General features: G+C 39.4%; 1 protein-coding gene across 12 annotated transcripts in view; it reads right to left on the bottom strand.

Moving 5' to 3' along the window:
• Positions 1-17,685, bottom strand: part of PPFIA1 (PTPRF interacting protein alpha 1) — a 64,610-nt gene that overhangs the window by 13,090 nt on the left and 33,835 nt on the right. For 3 of the 12 annotated variants that reach the window (XR_014544962.1, XM_083601238.1, XM_083601244.1), the window contains exons 16-28: positions 16,505-16,739; positions 15,034-15,063; positions 14,051-14,202; positions 13,420-13,592; positions 12,101-12,194; positions 10,277-10,358; positions 9,985-10,185; positions 7,989-8,051; positions 7,116-7,142; positions 5,885-6,060; positions 5,690-5,787; positions 3,896-4,071; positions 3,546-3,614 (exon numbers count right to left, since the gene is read on the bottom strand). Coding sequence is in view for 11 of the 12 variants with exons in the window: in XM_083601238.1 (XP_083457364.1) it covers positions 3,546-3,614; positions 3,896-4,071; positions 5,690-5,787; positions 5,885-6,060; positions 7,116-7,142; positions 7,989-8,051; positions 9,985-10,185; positions 10,277-10,358; positions 12,101-12,194; positions 13,420-13,592; positions 14,051-14,202; positions 15,034-15,063; positions 16,505-16,739 (1,576 nt within the window). In the remaining variant the exon portion in view is untranslated. The remainder of the gene's footprint in view (positions 1-3,545; positions 3,615-3,895; positions 4,072-5,689; positions 5,788-5,884; positions 6,061-7,115; positions 7,143-7,988; positions 8,052-9,984; positions 10,186-10,276; positions 10,359-12,100; positions 12,195-13,419; positions 13,593-14,050; positions 14,203-15,033; positions 15,064-16,504; positions 16,740-17,685) is intronic. The other 9 variants (XM_083601242.1, XM_083601246.1, XM_083601239.1 and 6 more) reach the window with 6 other exon arrangements.

Genomic DNA, 17,685 nt, shown 5'->3' with positions numbered 1-17,685 from the left:
TGGTGATGTATAAAAATCCAATATTCATGCATCCTTTTCAAAGACTATCTATTCCCATGACTGTCAGTCTCTGAAGGAAAGAAGTTTACTCATCTTTCCCCCATCTAATAGGAATTTGAAACTATGCAATACAATAAGCAATTTTAGCAGATACAGTGGTACCTCGGGTTAAGTACTTAATTCGTTCTGGAGGTCCGTTCTTAACCTGAAACTGTTCTTAACCTGAAGCACCACTTTAGCTAATGGGGCCTCCTGCTGCTGCCACGCCGGCGGAGCACGATTTCTGCTCTCATCCTGAAGCAAAGTTCTTAACCTGAAGCACTATTTCTGGGTTAGCGGAGTCTGTAACCTGAAGCGTATGTAACCCGAGGTACCACTGTATTACATTAATTACAAATATTCAGTACTGAATTCCAAATTAATGCAGAAAAGAAACGTTTCTGCAGCCTTTTGTGAGAAGGGCAATTCTGTTGCCATTTTGTGTACATTGAACAGTTTCCTTTTTGCTTTGTCTGAGAAAATAAGCTAAGCAAAAATTTAGCTGGACAGACAAATCAAGCTGTGAGTTTCCCACAAAATTCTCATTGATGTGGACGAGAGAGTGATTCAAATAGCTTGAGATCTCCAGGACTACAGTTCTCCTATGGTTCTAATTCAATCACTGTACTGCCTATTAATTGGCTACCTACAGCCCTGAGAAATAAACAACACAAGCTGTATTGTAAACTGAACTTCAAAACAACAACAACAACAACAACCATGAAAAGCTTACTACCTTTTTGTTAAACAAGGACAAACAAGACAGTTGGCTTTCCTTTTTGTGTGCCTGGAAATTCCCTTTGCAAGGCTACCCTTTCGTTCAATCAAGCCTCTTTCCATTCAGCCTTAACAGCTCTGGAATGCTGGAATTCCCTTGAATTTGAGTTCCCTTTGGCACTGACCACTCCCCTTTCCCCTGAGTATCCCTTGTCCCTCACCCAGTTTGCAAGTGCCCTCCTGGTCTGTCCTGTACCTCACTGAATCACCATCACCTTCTTTGGCATTTCCAACAGAACGTAAGGAAGGAAAGACAAGGTGATGTTATATTTCTTCTTTTTTAAGCCTTTTCCTTCTGTGAATTCCCCTCCGACCAGCTCTCTTCTCAGAAGCAGAAAGCTACAGTGCACAGCTGTACCATTCATCCCACAACTCCTCCTCCTCACCCTCTTGTGCTCTCCCTCTAGGAAGCCTTTCAATAGTTAATCATCCTTTTTGACATAAAATCAAGAAACTATTTAAACTCATTGAGAAGGAGTACAATTTACAGAAACTCAGCTGTCTCATAAACAAAGCAAGCCAGGGATAGCATCCATAGATCTCCAAGAGGGGTTGGAGGGTGTATATTGTGCTCTGTTCTGTTGAGATACTGAACAACAATGAACCAACACTTATAAAATTTGACCTTTCCATTTGTCCCTGTTCACTCTTATATGTTTAGTCTGCTTTTTTAAAATCAAGGCTTACTTGATTATATGACTGCTCAGTTCTTTCCAGTGCTGCATAACCATCATCAAACCTCAGTTCTAGAAAAGCCCTGACCTCATCTCCATTGCTCCCCCATGGTAAGTGGGCACTTTGCCACCTAAACTAAACGATCCAAAAATTATTCACACCTGACCGTTTTTGTGTTTTGGTTAGTGTGCTACTTTGGACCAGCTCTACTGGACTGAAAACAGCAGAAGACAGCCAGGGTTGCAGTGGGAAACAGATTCACTAGTACACATTTGAGATAAATTCCTCAAGCTACTCTTATACTTGAAGGGCTTGTTCCCTGAATACACAGAAGTGGCATGCAGATGCATTTAATGGCACATGTCCTGAGATTGTAAGAGACCTGCTGTATCAGGTCAAAAGCCCATCTAGTCCATCATCCTGTTCTCACAGCAGTCAACAAGATGCCTAAAGGAAGGCCAGAAGCAGAACCTGAGTTCAACAGCACTCTTTCCCACTTGTGATTCCTAGCAACTTATATTCACTCCACAGTGAATTTCGTAGTTCAGCTGTACGCTGTATGAAGAAGTACTTCGTTTTGCTTGTCCCGAATCTTCGGCTTTGTTGGATGACCCAGTTTTCTAGTATTATGAGAGGCAGAAAAACATGTCTCTATCCACTTTCTCCCTATGCTTTAGCAGAGCAAGTGTGGTGACAATTCCCACTAGGACAACACAGAGAGGAGGCATAGTTCTTACTACAAGTTGCCTGACACTTATCCAAAGAACAAAACATGCCATGATCACTGCCCAACATGGTACAGCAAATGCAGAGCTATAACAAGAGGATGGAAAACTCTACTTAAACGTCTTAAATCTCCTATGTTAAAATAGGGATCAACAAATATTGACGGCTTACCAAACTTCTATCTGTCCTCATTAACCTCAATTCCCTCCACAAACCAAATCTTCTGGCACATGCAGAGAGGACATTGGCAGAGGCATTTCCTCTCAGTTGCACTGTGGCATGAAAAGAAAAACGGAACCTACAGAAATTTCCCTGCTTCCCCCCTTTTTTCAAACTGCTATTCATGTCAGAAGGAGCTCCACTTTCACCCCCAAGCTTCCTAAATGCAGTGAGAACAAATGGCTTCAATGAGAGGTGGAGATTTTTGTCAGTTGCACGGAAATTTCAATAAGAAAACAGCTGGAGTCCTTCCTGTTCCTTAACTTACCCAAGCCTCCCTGCAAGTGAAACAAGATTCTGTCTCTCCTGAGACCTCCAGAATGTGCAGAGAGCTTAGAAGAGACACTGTTTTCTCTCACTTGTGGTGCAGTTTGCACAAGAATCTGCACTGCAGAGTTTGTGGAGCTTACTGGGAAACCTCATTAGAGGACTAGAGTTACTTGCTTCTAGTGAGATAGAACAGAGCAAACCTATGTTAAAATGAAGCACAGCCAATACAGTACAGGCAGTTCTGCACTAACTAGTGCAAGGATTAACAGCCCCCCCCCACTCCTCCTCCCTGCATGCAGCCTGTGCCACCCTTAAAATCTGCTCACACTGGTGGGGTGGAGGTGGACAGGACATATTCTGCTGCACAAGAATAAATCCTTGCCCTGACGGAATGTTCACCGTAGTGCTATATTGAATACCGTACAACCATAAAGTGGGGAGTAGTGAAAGGTTCTTGGTGATTTATAAACGCTGAACATCTAATAGTGAATAAATGGTTATACAGAACTCCGTTCCTAAAATTTAAAACAAAGAAACTGATCAATAGTGGAAATATCTTTGATCTCAGTGAGTCAGCTGCCTGCACAGGAAAACTGTTCTTAATCTTAGTGCTGTGACACCAGAGGGGGGGAAAGATTATCTTCTTACTTGTCTAGGAGCCCCTTGACTGCATCTCTTGGCAGTGAATGCGCAGGAGGGGGAGTCCAAAAACACACTCCAGTTAAAAGCCCCCATAATTGAGCCCAAGGTTTGCTGCAGGATTTCATTAACTCGTGGTGGCTGTATGTACAAATAAGAAGTCTGGATGGAATCATAGAACTAAAAACCAAAATACTCACTTCATCAAACCTCCTGTCTGTGCCCATAACTAGAAGGTTGTTGAACTCTCGTTCCAGCACAGCACGAGCCTAAGTGAACAAGAATTAGCAAAACTTATTTCAAACTTTTGGGTTACAGTTGGAAAATCTATATGTATAAGATATTCAATATCTGGCACCTAGAGTCAACATATGCTTCCCACTTCTGCCTTAAAAAACGTTAAATCTCAATCCCACAGATTCATTATGCTCTTTGACACCAATACAGTATTTCAGGGTTAAAATAGGCCACACACTACAAATTCTTATTCAGTGTTGTATTCTGATAATGAATAAGAATCATCCCCATCAAATTATTTCTTCATTATTACCTGCGTATTTTGAGTGGGAATTTGTAGAGAAAGAGCTAATGCATTGTAATCAAAAGTTTCATCTAAGGCCACAAGTGCGCCATGAACTCCACTTTCTATAAGGTTGTTTGCATATTCTTTGAGACCAATCGACACCACCCAATGAATCATTCTGTCATTGCTCCAGACAAGGACATCTGTAGGGGGGGAAAGCAAAGTTATGAGTCATTAAAAAGTTGACAATATATATAAAATACAATTTCTTTCAAGTGTGGTTCCTGTACTGCATACTACTGAAGCTTAGAAATAAATGTTGGGACTGCATTGCCACTTGATTAAAATTAGTATCAAATGAAGTGTTTTATACATTGTCAACAGTTTGTATTGTTCTGCACCAAATACAGATGGGACTGTAAATACGGAAGGTATGAAGCAGCTAAATGTCTGATACTGGCATATACAGTGGTACCTCAGGTTAAGTACTTAATTCGTTCCAGAGGCCCGTTCTTAACCTGAAACTGTTCTTAACCTGAAGACCACTTTAGCTAATGGGACCTCCTGCTGCCGCTGTGCCGCCGGAGCACGATTTCTGTTCTCATCCTGAAGCAAAGTTCTTAACCCGAGGTAATATTTCTGGGTTAGCAGAGTCTGTAACCTGAAGCGTATGTAACCTGAAGCGTATGTAACCCGAGGTACCACTGTAATGGTTATGAAATATTCCTTCAACACTGTAGACACTGGGTGGAATCTAACATTGCACAAGGCAACTGACGTAAACCTTTCTCCCCTCACCCCTGTAATGTCCCCAGAATTGTTCCAGAGCACTCCCCAGCACTCTGGAACGGATCTTGAAGGCACATAGGTAGCAGGAGGGGAGGAAAGAAAGACCAAATATCATTGCAGGAGCTCTGTTTGTTGTGTGAACTGAAATCTACTGTGTTTGCTCATTGCGTGTTGGATACAGCTCTTAATATTAAAAAACTGCAAGGCAAATATTTCTAAACATTAATTATTTTGCATTTGTTTGCTTCAAGAATTGGAATATTCTTTAATCACGGTAGTCTCTAAAACAGAATTTTAGCAAAATTTATGTATCCTTTAAAGAAACAAAAACATCCATAGCATTCGAAATCTGACCTCAAAGCTCCTTGTGCAGTCTCTTTTGATGCCTAGCATTTCTCTCTCACTGGAACTGCAAATGCGCTTTCATTATATTAATTTCACCCACTTCCTTTGGTTAAATATTTCCACTCAAGTTAGATGTTGTATTGTGTTTTAATTTGTTGGAAGCCACTCAGAATAGCTGGGGCAACCAGTCAGATGGGCAGCATATTAAAAATTTATTATTATTATTATTAACTACTGTATTCTTGCAACTATGAGAGTAAGTACTATTTAGAATACCTGTATCTTGCCCCATTAAATTGCACCACAAGGGTGAGATCAGAAGAGCACTAGTTTTTTTACTGCGCATATTCTTCCTTCTTTCACAAATGAATAGGGCCAGTAGTTGTACATATAATTGTTTAGGAAGGAAAAGAAATATAGGCACTTGTTTACAGTTCAAGGGTATTTTAGATAGCACACCATATATTTAGTGGTTCCAGTATGCAGTCAAAACGTTCTGAACACAGGACCTAACAACACTATGCTAGACCCCATAAACACCAGCTCTATACAAAATATAACATTGGCATGAATCTACCATTGAACATACTTGCAACTTGGGAGATTTTTCAACCAACAGAAAATATAGGACCATGATTTCATATACTTCTCATAAGTAGAGTCAAACCCAGGAAAGAAAATGGCTACCTTTAATCTCATTCAAACCTTCTTCTCTTCTTCTTTCAAGTTCTTTTCGGTCATAATTTAATCTCCGCAGACACATAATGCCACACTGGAAACTATTTCTGTTAAAAGATTAAAAAGGAAATAGGCATTAGTAAAAGTATGTTGAAATGCACAGACAAAATGCTCATTAGTAAAGACTATTTTAAATCTATTTACCTGTGAAAACTGTCCACCATTTTAAGTTGACCACGGAGATCTTTTTTAGTTAAATGGTCCAGCATTCTAGCATCAACAAGACATTCCATAAAATAGCTGCGATACTGAGGGAGCCCCAAACTGGGAAGCCACTCATTGCCAATCCACTCGTGGTTCATATCACCATAGGCTAAGGTCTATTTAAAGAAAACCATTGAAGTGTAATTTTAAATAAGAAAGTGTAAAATATTTAGTCAGTGCCTTACAGTTTCACACAAGAAAGAGGTTGTAACTACTGAAGATGCAAAGCAATGTTTTAAAAATTAAAACCACTTCACACTTTATTTATACAGCAGCTAGCATTTACTTAGGTGAACAGTGAAGTATGATTTGAAGATGCACATCGTCAAACTCTCTGATAGTGCCAGGGCTGCAGCTTCCTGGTACATTTCAATTCCCCATTTCAAACCTTGACTTGCTTTGCACAACTGGGTACGGCAAACAATGACTTAGTAAGACTGTGAGAACCTGCTCTTGGAGAGGAGCTGTTTTCCTCTCCTCTGGACTTTCATTTTGCTGCCTTGAACTGAGCAAAACTAAGTTCTCTTCTGACTAAGCATGAGCTATAAAGAAGTTTGTTCTTGCCTACAGCTCATGGTTAGTGAGAGGATGGCTTAACCATGATTCCTGGTTTGGATGATACATTAAAGCCAAACTTTAGCTTAGTCAGCATGGTGCAGTTGTAAAAATGAGTAGGGAGGGGCAAATGAGCTCTGAGCTCCCCTGCATGTTTGCACAGCCTCACTGAAGTCGTATTTTGGCTTACCATGTCATGTGAAGCCATCCCTTCCCGTGTTTACAATGTGGATCACTGGCATTGGCCAGCTAGGAAAGTGGGAAGTGGCTGCTGTTAGAAAGATGTTATTAACTTATTTAAACAGATTTTAGTTGAATCTGAATGCGTTGTGACAGAAACAAAAATCAGCAAAAGGCACACATTTTGTTGCTGTGCTATCACAAGCCGGTGATGAACTCCAGGAGAACAAGCCTCAAAAGTAGGTAATATAATGCCAACCTCCATGCCAAATAATTTCTCAAAATAAATTTTGGGTGAGTTAACATTTGAAATATTTACTCATTAGTTTCCCCTCAAAAATGTTTTTCAATGTGTTTTTTCTTTAAAAAATAAGTTTTCTATGGTTAAATAAACTTTGATGTTTTACACAGAAGGTTTAAAAGAAAAGTCTCCAACCTGAGCCCAGCTTCCTTCCACATCTTCCTGATGTTACGTAATTAGAAAAGCAAAAGAACACACAAATGTTAGTATTTGTAAGTTTAGTAATGCAAGAAAATTCAAGGTGATGGCCGCAGTCCAGTGTGCAAAAAATAATCAAATGGCTGAACTGTGCAAACCTGTAGAAGGCTTGATGTCAATAAACTTCTCAAAACAAGTATTATGGCTGTTGAAATTATTATTATTATTAATTATTATTATTATTATTGATTGATTGATTGAATTTATATACCACCCTATACCCGGGGGTCTCAGGGTAGTTTACAGAATAAAATCCAAGATATAAAACCACAAAATACATAATAAAATTATGTCACATTTAGTGTATGTATCCTAGCAATGAACAGTGTACATAGTCCTTTCTGCGCATAAAATGACACCTCTGGAATGTGGCCATAATGGAAAGGCAAAATAATGGCATGCTAATTGTTAGGAATGCAAGCATCATGCATTCAAAATTATGTACATAAGAATTTCTCAATATATTTATACCCTTGTGTAAATTGAAGCACCACATGCTGCTTAGTTTATCCACACAAGAAGCAGCCTTTAGCTGTAAACCCAAGTAAAATATTAGGCAACATCTTAAGAATTCCAAAATCAATGCACTGATTTTGCCTTCAGTGCCTCCCAACCCCATGATGACCTTGGTGGAAAAACATTTTACAGCATAATTATACATTTCAGAGAAGGTTAGTAATTAAAATAGGCCATAACCAAGAAGAATTAATATTTCTACTCTTTTCAGAGACATTAAGAGGCACATGATTCAAGCACTCAAGAAGTGGGAAAAGCACTGTAAACACAAAAAGGTTCAGTGCTATAACTAACCGTTTGTGGTGTAGATGTAAGATTTTCCATTTCTTCATGTGTTACCCAGACATTTCCTGTGGTCTAATATGACCCCAAAGTGAACCAATCACATCCAATGAAAGGAAAGCAGTAACAAAGAGGAAAGGTTGCAGAATATATAAGCAACAGGTACATATAAGGAGCAGGCATGGGCAAAAGCAATGGTTTCTAGATTGTTAAGTGCAGACTGATGTAAGATGCAAGCCTGCAAGCAAACATTTCCCTTCAAATAACAACTTAATGTATACCCTGTATTTAAGCAAAATTAGAAAAAGTATAATTCCTCATAATATGACTTCTAGGTGTACTTCTTACACTTAGCAGGGCCAAGTAACACTTTGGGATACTTCATTTTAGTTCCTTAGAGTGCATCTATCCTTCTGAAGAAACTTACTGTATCCCCTTGTATACTATGTGCCAATTCACATGCAATGCCAAATCATGGTTGGCAGTACTTGAACAAGTTGTGTTTGTGTACTCATGTCTCCCTTTGCACACTCCAAAGTACATACAGGTTTATGGTAAACCATAGATTTTTGTTACATCCGAAAAACTATGGCTTGCCTTTGCTCTAAATCAGGATTGCAAACCAGAGTTTGAAGATCAGTCATGTAACACCAAATCATGGCTGGCATTATATGTGAACCACCTCAGTTTAGGCAGGTTGCTTTTGAGACCAAATTATATAGAATGCAATCAGATTAAGTTTATACATAATATAATACATAAATATACATAACATATATTTATGATAAGCCAAGAGCATATGTGGCAATAATTGTTCCGTGAGCACAGGAACTCTGGATCCTAACATGAAATGGATCCTGCTTATTCTTTGTCAGTCAGTTTTCTTTCAAATCACTCTACAAACACAGCAGATATTCCTCTCACTCCAGCCCCACAATGAGATGTGCATATGTAGCCTATATGGATGCAGATTTGCATCTGTATGCACATCCACAGCACAGTATTTATCAAGGCCCCACTGAACTGGCTGACATTCTGCACCCCAGATATAAATAATGAAATGTGATTCAATTGTGGCAGGTAAAACAACCTGCCTTCAACATGTGCCCCCACCCCACACAAGAATACAACACAGGTACAACTTTCTTTAGTTCCACTTTTAAAAGGGGATTGCTTTCATGTAACATGCCTGAAATAGGGTGGTACTGTATCTTTAAATACTGGGTTCACAAATTTTGGCTGGCCTTGGTAGCCAACCAAAGGTTTGACTTGTCAGGACTCTGCCTTTCCCCCCAGGACAGGTTTTATCCCCAATCTAAGTCGGGTGCCTTTCAAAGGAATCCCCTCCTCCCTTTTGAATCCCAGAAACTGTGTTGTGTTATACAAGGTACTCCAAGTGTCCTGGAAGAACATGGTAAAATCAAGCCCCACACCTCTTCTCCAGAGCCAGAAACACAAAAGGATCTCTGCTCCAAAATATTCTAAACTGAGATGAGGGTTGGGGGTTGCTTTGCTGCTGTGCTTCCAAAGTGCTTGGAAAGCCTTAGAAAAGGAGCAGTACTGTGTGGATGATACTTGCCCCATTCTCCAGCTCCAAATTTGGGAGGCTGGAGGTTTGTCCTGCTCAACAGAAGGACATAGGATACTCATCATGGTGAGCAAAATTGTGGACCCCTGCTTGCAGTAACAAACATCTAGTTAAAAATATTAGCGTTGCCTAACATTTCAAACATGCCTTTAAATCTTAGCATGCCATAAATGATCCCAAGAACCTGCCTAAAACTGGCATTCTTCCTGAAGTCATTACTTTTTTAAGCACAGTTACTAACCATAACTTTTTGCAAACTTGTTTCAACAGGTCACTTCATTTTGTCATTTTCTAAGAACTATCCCTAACTTTATTTTTATTTTATTATATTTGTCTTTTTTAATGCAGACCTGCACAAAAAGCAGAATTCTAAAAGATATGCTAGCTTCTCTTTAGAGACATCATTGCTTTCCAACTTACCGTTCTTGATGTAGGAGGAGCAGATGGACTTGTTAGTGACATAATCTCTTGAATGGCAAGTCTCAGCTTTAACCTATGTAGAGGGTTACTGATTCCAATTTCACGTTGTATTTCAGTATCAGATAAGGCTGACATTATAGCACCACTTTTCACATTTGCACGGCAAGCAGCTACGTACCAGGCTGGCATCCCAACCCACAACTGGCAAGGAGGAAAACAGGAAGAGAATCACCTACAAGTTTCAAGTTAGAAGCCATGCTGCACTGAGTTTATTATTGTAAAGACTCCTTACCTCTAACCAGACAACCACAGTTGGCCCATCCCACTGAGCAAAGGGTAAACCTTGCCTCCGGGCTTCCTCAAGCAGTTCATGCCTTTAAAAAACAGCAAAATATACTTGTGAAGTGCTTATATTTTTACTGATTGTCCTCCGGTGATTTCCCCCTTTGTTTCAGCAACTCTATGAACACAGCAAATTGTCCAAGAGTGACAGCAGCATGGCAAGCACACTGCATGAGTTAAGTAGAAAAGTAACATTAGAATAATGGATTGCACCAGACCTTTGGAAAGCAGAATCCATTACACTGCTGAAGCTCCTGGTCTAAATTAGTTATCATGTGCAGGTGCACTAGACAAGCACTACCTAGGGGGGAATAGTTTTTACAGGAAAGGTTTGGGCAGCCTCAATATGAAGGGGTTTCAAAACCTGTATTTACTGTTACCAAGAACCACTGACAAGTATATTAAGTAAATGCATGCAACACTCTTTTGGGGTTCTGCTTTTTTAAGCGGTGTGGGGAATGCTATCTTTTGGGAAAGTCTATTAGTGATCTTTTCCCTTAAGAACTCTTATGATATTGAGGATTCTAAGGGTTCCTAACACAATTTGAGAAGTACCATCCCTTAAAATTCGAAAACGAAACAGAAGAGGGCCGAAACTATTTTCTACCTTATTTTATTGTATGACTATGAATGCATGTTCTCTAATTTAAAACATATGCTCATTTTCTAAATACACATTAGACACAGTGAAGGGAGAAACTATATGTGAAAATGCTAGGGAGTATAATGGTAGATGAGCTGAGGAACTTGACTGTTCTGTAGCCGAACTGATTCACTCTTCTTCGGTTGACAACAGCACCCACTACAAAAGTACATTTTTGCAATACATTAAAAAAAAAATCAACTCAAACAGTTTAAAATCAAATGCTAGGACTAAAGAATTTATGTCAAGAATTTTTGTTTGACAGCACACTAACAAGTTATGGCAGGATTCATGAATTATACCTAATTCATGAACGTGCTGGCAGGATTTTGCTGAAAATGTTTCAGCAGAATGTTCTTTAGAATCTTGCAAGGAAAATAATTCAAAAAGGTAATGGCTGATGTTTTAACACAAATCTTTTAAAAAAGAGTTTCCCAATACATCACACATTCACATTCTGCAAAAGTTAAATTAAAATCAACTTACCCTGATTTTGCACTACCACACCAAATGGAAAATTTAAAAGGAAATAAAGAAAATAAAATGTAAAACTAAAACTTGAAAAGCACTTAATATAGATAAAAATGAATATGATAGTGTATGGTGATGCACTATGGGTGAATAAAAGATAGACAGAACACTGACTGACAAGACGAGCAATGCATTTATTTTTCTACTTACAGGATAACACAAAATGAATTTCCTCTAACAACCTTTCCCCTGTCCCACTCTGTACCCATGTTATTCACTCAGGTCCTGAGACTCGGTGTACCAGCAAAGATTATTTATTTATTTATATTATTATTTCAAATTACAGCTGTTTCTCAGTTCCCAATGCGTCATATAATAATAGTGATAAAATGAACAGGAAACAGTATACAATCCAGTATACAATCCAGTATAGCCATCTTTCACTCTAGCTATTCTTAAAGGTTCAGTAAAGCTGCATAATTTAAAGGAAAACAGCAGACATTTCTTAAGATAAACCTGATTTTTTGTCATAGTTTTATATCCATTTTCTTGATATCTTGAGATTTTTGGTAACAGGAAAATTCAATACTAACTTGAAGCAAGAAGTTTGCAGAACATTCACTGTTTAGATATCAGAACTGAGGAGAAGTTAAAACTTACTTTTTTTGCAATTTTCGATTTTTTTCTGCTTGTCCTCCCAATTTTCCAAGTCCCAAGCCATCCTGAGTTGAACTGTCTGCTTCCATTACACTAACTGCAAGAATGAAAAAAACCTGTCATGTATTTAACTTTAGCACGCAGCAGAATTACAGTAATGAATGTCATTTGTGTTTATTTCCAACATACAAGTTTGTTTGCAGTACAACAGTGTAAAATGTTATACATACATTGGGCAGGTTCCAGAATTAAAACACAGCAGTTACATTTGCGTTAGAGGAGACAGAGGGAGGCAGGCAATTTTTGCCCATTTGTCCTTCCCCCTGAAAATTTGCTCTGGAGAACTGGAGGGCTCTCCAGAACAGAATAAGAGGCAGTGATGAGGGATGAAGAGGGAATTAGTGGATGGGGACCCTTTCTCCAGCAGGGAGCTTCCAGTGGATCACAGTTGGTCCTATGAGCAAAAAGAACTCTTTCCTTTATGGAAGTGACTCTCAAGTTCCAACTGTATAGTTCAAAAGCCACTAAACCTTTGTTTACCAAGAGACAATGAACAGTGAACATCAATATAAAATGGAGACACCCTGAGCTCCTTAGAGAAAAGGTGGGATATAAACACAGTAGTAATAAATAAAATATTATGATTGTAGTAGAAACTGATACACCTACATTTCCTGTAGCTATCAATTTCCTGCAGCTGCTTTATCTGATGATTTCAAAGCCACATAACAATTGAACAAAAGGACTTTCCTTGATATGTAAAATTGGACCCTGTATCATTGGATTTTTATATCGATCTGCTTTTCTACATCTTTATCGTTTATGTTGATTTATACTACTTATATACCACTTGGAAATATTTCTAAATAAATCCATCCATCTACTTAAGAGCCCACCCCTAGTTTCCTTGACACACTCAGTGGTGGATGCTGTGAATTGACCCAGATGGGTAGGCAAAGGCCAGGGACTGCTTGGTCACTGCTTTGGGGTCTCATGGCAGTGAGGTGCAAGACAATGGTGCTTACGTGATAAGCAGCACAAGTAGTATTTTGAACAGCAATCAAATAAATATAAAATGCTTACTAAGGTCAGCTCTGGAAGAATCACAGTTATTTGCCTCAGATCTAATACCTTTCATTCTGGATTTCTGCTGAGACAGTCATCTGCATAGCCAAGGACACCAACTTCCACTTATGCCTATACTAGCATAGGTAGATGTAATCTGCATACCACACAGCTAGGACTTCTTTACCTTATACCCTATACAACAATTAGCCTAAGAATTGCTGTGCCTTCTGTTCTAGGTACAATAATGCACCAACCTTGTCCTCCGCTCTCTTTGCTGATCTGTCCAGGTCGACCCTTTTCTTTCTTACCAAATAGGCGCCCGATTGAGGATTTTATCCCCTTCTTTTTAGGGGCTTTGTGAAGGGAATCTTGGCTACTATTACTGCTGCTGGGATTGCTTACTTGTCCATCTTGAGAACCTGTGGAACTGTAGAGCAGATACAGTTAAGTCTATAAAAATATGCACTATACACATTTTGGGTTATATTCAACACAGTGCTAAGGAAATTAGTCTGTCCACACAAGTATTTCTGTGAAAGTGTCTTTGGGATTTTCTGTTTGTATTATATTTTCTGTTTTGTTCTGTTTCAATTGTACACCACCCAAAAACAGTAATAGCTGGTATAAAATTCTGTAAATAACTAACTAAATAGCAAACAATGGAAGTAGAAGTCTGAGGAGAAAGGGAGCCAAGGAGGAGAAAGGGGAAGTTGAGGAAACACACAGTATGAGCTGTTGGCAGTCAATGAGAAATCCTGAAGCTAGGAGTTTGCATCCAATGACTCCAAAAAGCCAATATCATATACTGATTTTATGTTACGCAACAAAACAAAACATAGGATGACAGTCTTCAGTTTAGCTATATTCTATTTAAACATAACTTACTTTCTTAGATCTCTTAAATCTTCATGGCTCACTGTATGCAAGGCACCCTTATAGGTTCTATCTAAATGCAGAGATCGAGGTGAAGAGGGTGGTGAGGTCTCACATTTTATTGTAGCCTTGTCATCTCTAACTTCTTCTCTTGAAACTGGAGACTGCAAACAAACACAATTTAAGTATTACTTCATCTCTAAGAGGCAGAGTACTCACAGTAAAGATTCTTCGGTGTTATAGATTTTATAATTTCAACAGCTGTTACATCTATATGCTTCCGTTTCAACAAAGAAAAATTGTATGCAATGATACAATATTTTGTTCTAACCAAACCAAGTTCGTGTATTATCTAGGGTCTGCCAGTTTGCACAGAACTCATATTTCTTGCAGTTATAAGCATTTGAAATAGACTTTGGTGGAATCTGAGACCAATTCTGAAGTCAATGCCCAGAATTCAGAGGGGTATTTAAACAGATTTTTCTTCTCCATGGACATGCTTTGAGCATCTGTTCCAAGTTCTGATGGTATGCATGTACTATTTTCTGGCATGGCTCAGGTTCCTTCCCACTTTGCTTTGGTAGAAACCTGAAGTGAAGAATAGGACTGAACTTCTACCTGTTCTAATATCTGCTCTACCGCTGCAGGGATTGTAAGGGGATTAATCAGCCATGGAGAAAATACACAAGGAATACCTACTACGCACAATGCAAACATAGCTCTTCAACTGGAAGGGAAGACATTCTAAATGGCAGGTGTGTAGATTTCATATATCCTTATTTGTCCCCCACCTTCCCTTAATAGCAAAGTGTTACCACAGAAATAGTATAGGGAGATGAGCACACCTGGCAAGCAAGAGAGCAGTGGAGGTATGCATGGAGAACTCTTTGTTCTGGTCATGCTGATCAAAAACCATTTACATTTTAAAAATACAGTTTAATTATACTAGACTTTATTGTTCAAGATTCCACAGAGATTAATGGCTGAAGATTTACCTTTCTATGATGTTTCCTTAAATCACTAGGCTGACAGAAGCATGCAAAGAAGAGAAATTAAGATAAAGCAGGTATTTTGATTATTCAAACTAGAAAGCATGAACACATGGGATGATTTTCGCAGTTATAAAACATTCTCCGGGAGAAGACAAGCCATATGCTCTATTTAACCTACTCATGAAACCACTGCTCAAACAGACCACTTCTCTATACTGAAAACATTTAAGCATAACCCCGGAAAGCAGCATTTAAGATTGATGCAGACATAATGGGTGGAATACCTTAACCATAAGTAAGGGATCACTCTGGAGTGTAAATTACCTTCATGTATTGTTGCTGCAGTATCACACGTCAGTTTCAAAAAATGGATTCTTAACGCTAGTTAAGCATTGCTATAAATGACTTTTTTTTTACATGAGGGATTATTTTTAACTAATTTTCTAAAAGCCACAAAAATAAAGGACAGAAGTAGAGTGCTCTTTCTGCTTCTTCTACCATGGACCAAAATGTTGGAAGCCTTCCATAAACACTGGTTTCGAGCTGAGTCCCTTGGAGATGACCAAGTAAATTCTCATTTCTCCTGCTTGAAAGGTAGGAAATGGGAATCACAATCCTCTCCCCTTGCTGAACCTTTCATGTCAAAGCTGCGCAAAATGCATTGTAGAATTAAGGAAAAGGAACAGCACAAGCAAGAAAAAAAAAGAATACCCAAGGCCCTGGACTAGAGACCTTGGAGGGAAGCCAAGAGTGATGGAAAAGCCAGGTAAGAGTGGAGTGCAGTGTAAATGTGATTAGTTGCAACTCTATACCTAGAGTGGGTGGTGCTGTGGTCTAAACCACTGAACCTCTTGGGCTTGCTGATCAGAAGGTTGGCAGTTTGACTCCGTGCAATGAGGTGAGCTCTCATTGCTCTGACCCAGCACCTGCCAACCTAGCAGTTTGAAAGCAGACCAGTGCAAGTAGATAAACAGGTAAATAGCATTTCTATGTACTCTGGCACTCTTCATCGTGTTCCATTGCACCAGAAGCAGTTTAGTCATGGCCACATGACCAGGAAAGCTGTTTGTGGACAAACGCCAGCTCCCTCAATGAGCGCTGCACCCTATAGTCGCCTTTGGCTGGACTTAACTGTCCAGAGGTCCTTTACCTGTAACTTTTATCTCTACCTAGAAGGATGTATCCTTGTACACCTCCCAGGGACTTAACTCATGTTTAACATTCAGGGTAAGTTTCCAACATTCCGTCCCAAATTAAGTGTGCGTGTAGGGGAGGTGTCAAAGTTGAACTAGACAACTTCTGATGGGGGGGTTAGGTGGCTGCATGCTACATGCAAGTAGTCTGAAATTCCTGTTAAAGGTGACCTGTATGCAAACACAAGAAGACAAGACATACAGAAAAATGGGGAGCAATGCAAGAGCTAATCATAGGGAGTCCCCCCTGGGGTGTGTGGGAGGAAAACAGAGACACTTACTAGCGTCATGATGCCTAGTCTGTCCACTTCTCGAGCAGGACTATGTGGCATTCGTCGCGGGGTGGAACGACCACTGCCAGGTGGAGAGGAGCCAGAAAGGGAGCCACCAGGAAAGGGAGGAGGAAGAGAGCTCAAGGACCGAAATCGGCCAAGATTTTCTAAACTCCCACTACCAACACGGCTTTCAATTTCCTCTGCTCGCTGCTCAGTGTTTTCCTTTTCTTCTTGTATCAGTCTAAAAAGAAAGAAAGAATGCAATTCCTTTATGCAATGTATCTGCCACAAAAGACGCACATTTTATCCAACGTTATCAAAGCTTCACTGCCATCAATTAACTTTTGCTATTTTCATCAATAACTCAAGTTATGATAAGCTGTTTAAGGGTACAGTTTAAGGTTCTTGAACGGCTTAGTTGACAAACAAATCAGCTCCCAAACGGTGATAACCTGGAAGTGTTCCGGTTTTCAAACGGTTTTTGGAAGCCGAATGTCCGACACAGCTTCCGCTTGAGTGCAGGAAGCTCCTGCAGCCAATTGGAAGCCGCGCCTTGGATTTCGAACGGTTGCAGGAGTCGAATGGACTTCCGGAAATCATTAAGTTTGAGAACAAAGGTTCCACTGTACTTCTTTACAAGTCCTCATGAAAGGTACATTATTACTACTGGAATTCTACTGAAGAGGTACTCATTTGGGACTGCATCCCACACTTTCCCTTCATGGATATATGCAGTATTTGATCTAACAGAGACTTCTGTGAGGAAATAAGATTGTGAGGCTATTTTTGCATTTTGCCCCCAGCCTGCAGCCTCTGTACTAACTCCTACACTGTTCTCTGCATATATATCCCTTTGGGGGGGCGGAATTCTTCAAGAGTGGCAGCTACTATTAAAGCTAGGTAGGGACATTAAATTTACTTAAAGCTCTTTTTCATGAAAAATAATTTGCTGCTTGTCTTTAAGGCAAATGATTCAACACTCACAAAATAACCAAATACAGCAGATCTTAAATTTTTGCTCTGTGTTCACAGACATGGTCCTTCATTAAGAAAAGGTAAAGATTCATGCTGTTTGGAGAAGCCATGCTACTACCACAGCAGTTAGAAATAATCACATTGAGTTAATTTTTCAAGAACTCTGGCAAACTGACAATGTAGAAAAATCATATCTATATCCATACAAATGA

This window comes from Podarcis filfolensis, assembly GCF_964270895.1.
Source record: "Podarcis filfolensis genome assembly, chromosome: 1".
NCBI classification, from domain to species: domain Eukaryota; kingdom Metazoa; phylum Chordata; class Lepidosauria; order Squamata; family Lacertidae; genus Podarcis; species Podarcis filfolensis.
The sequence above is the reverse complement of the archived record's forward strand: the minus strand, read 5'-3'. Positions and strand labels throughout refer to the sequence as shown.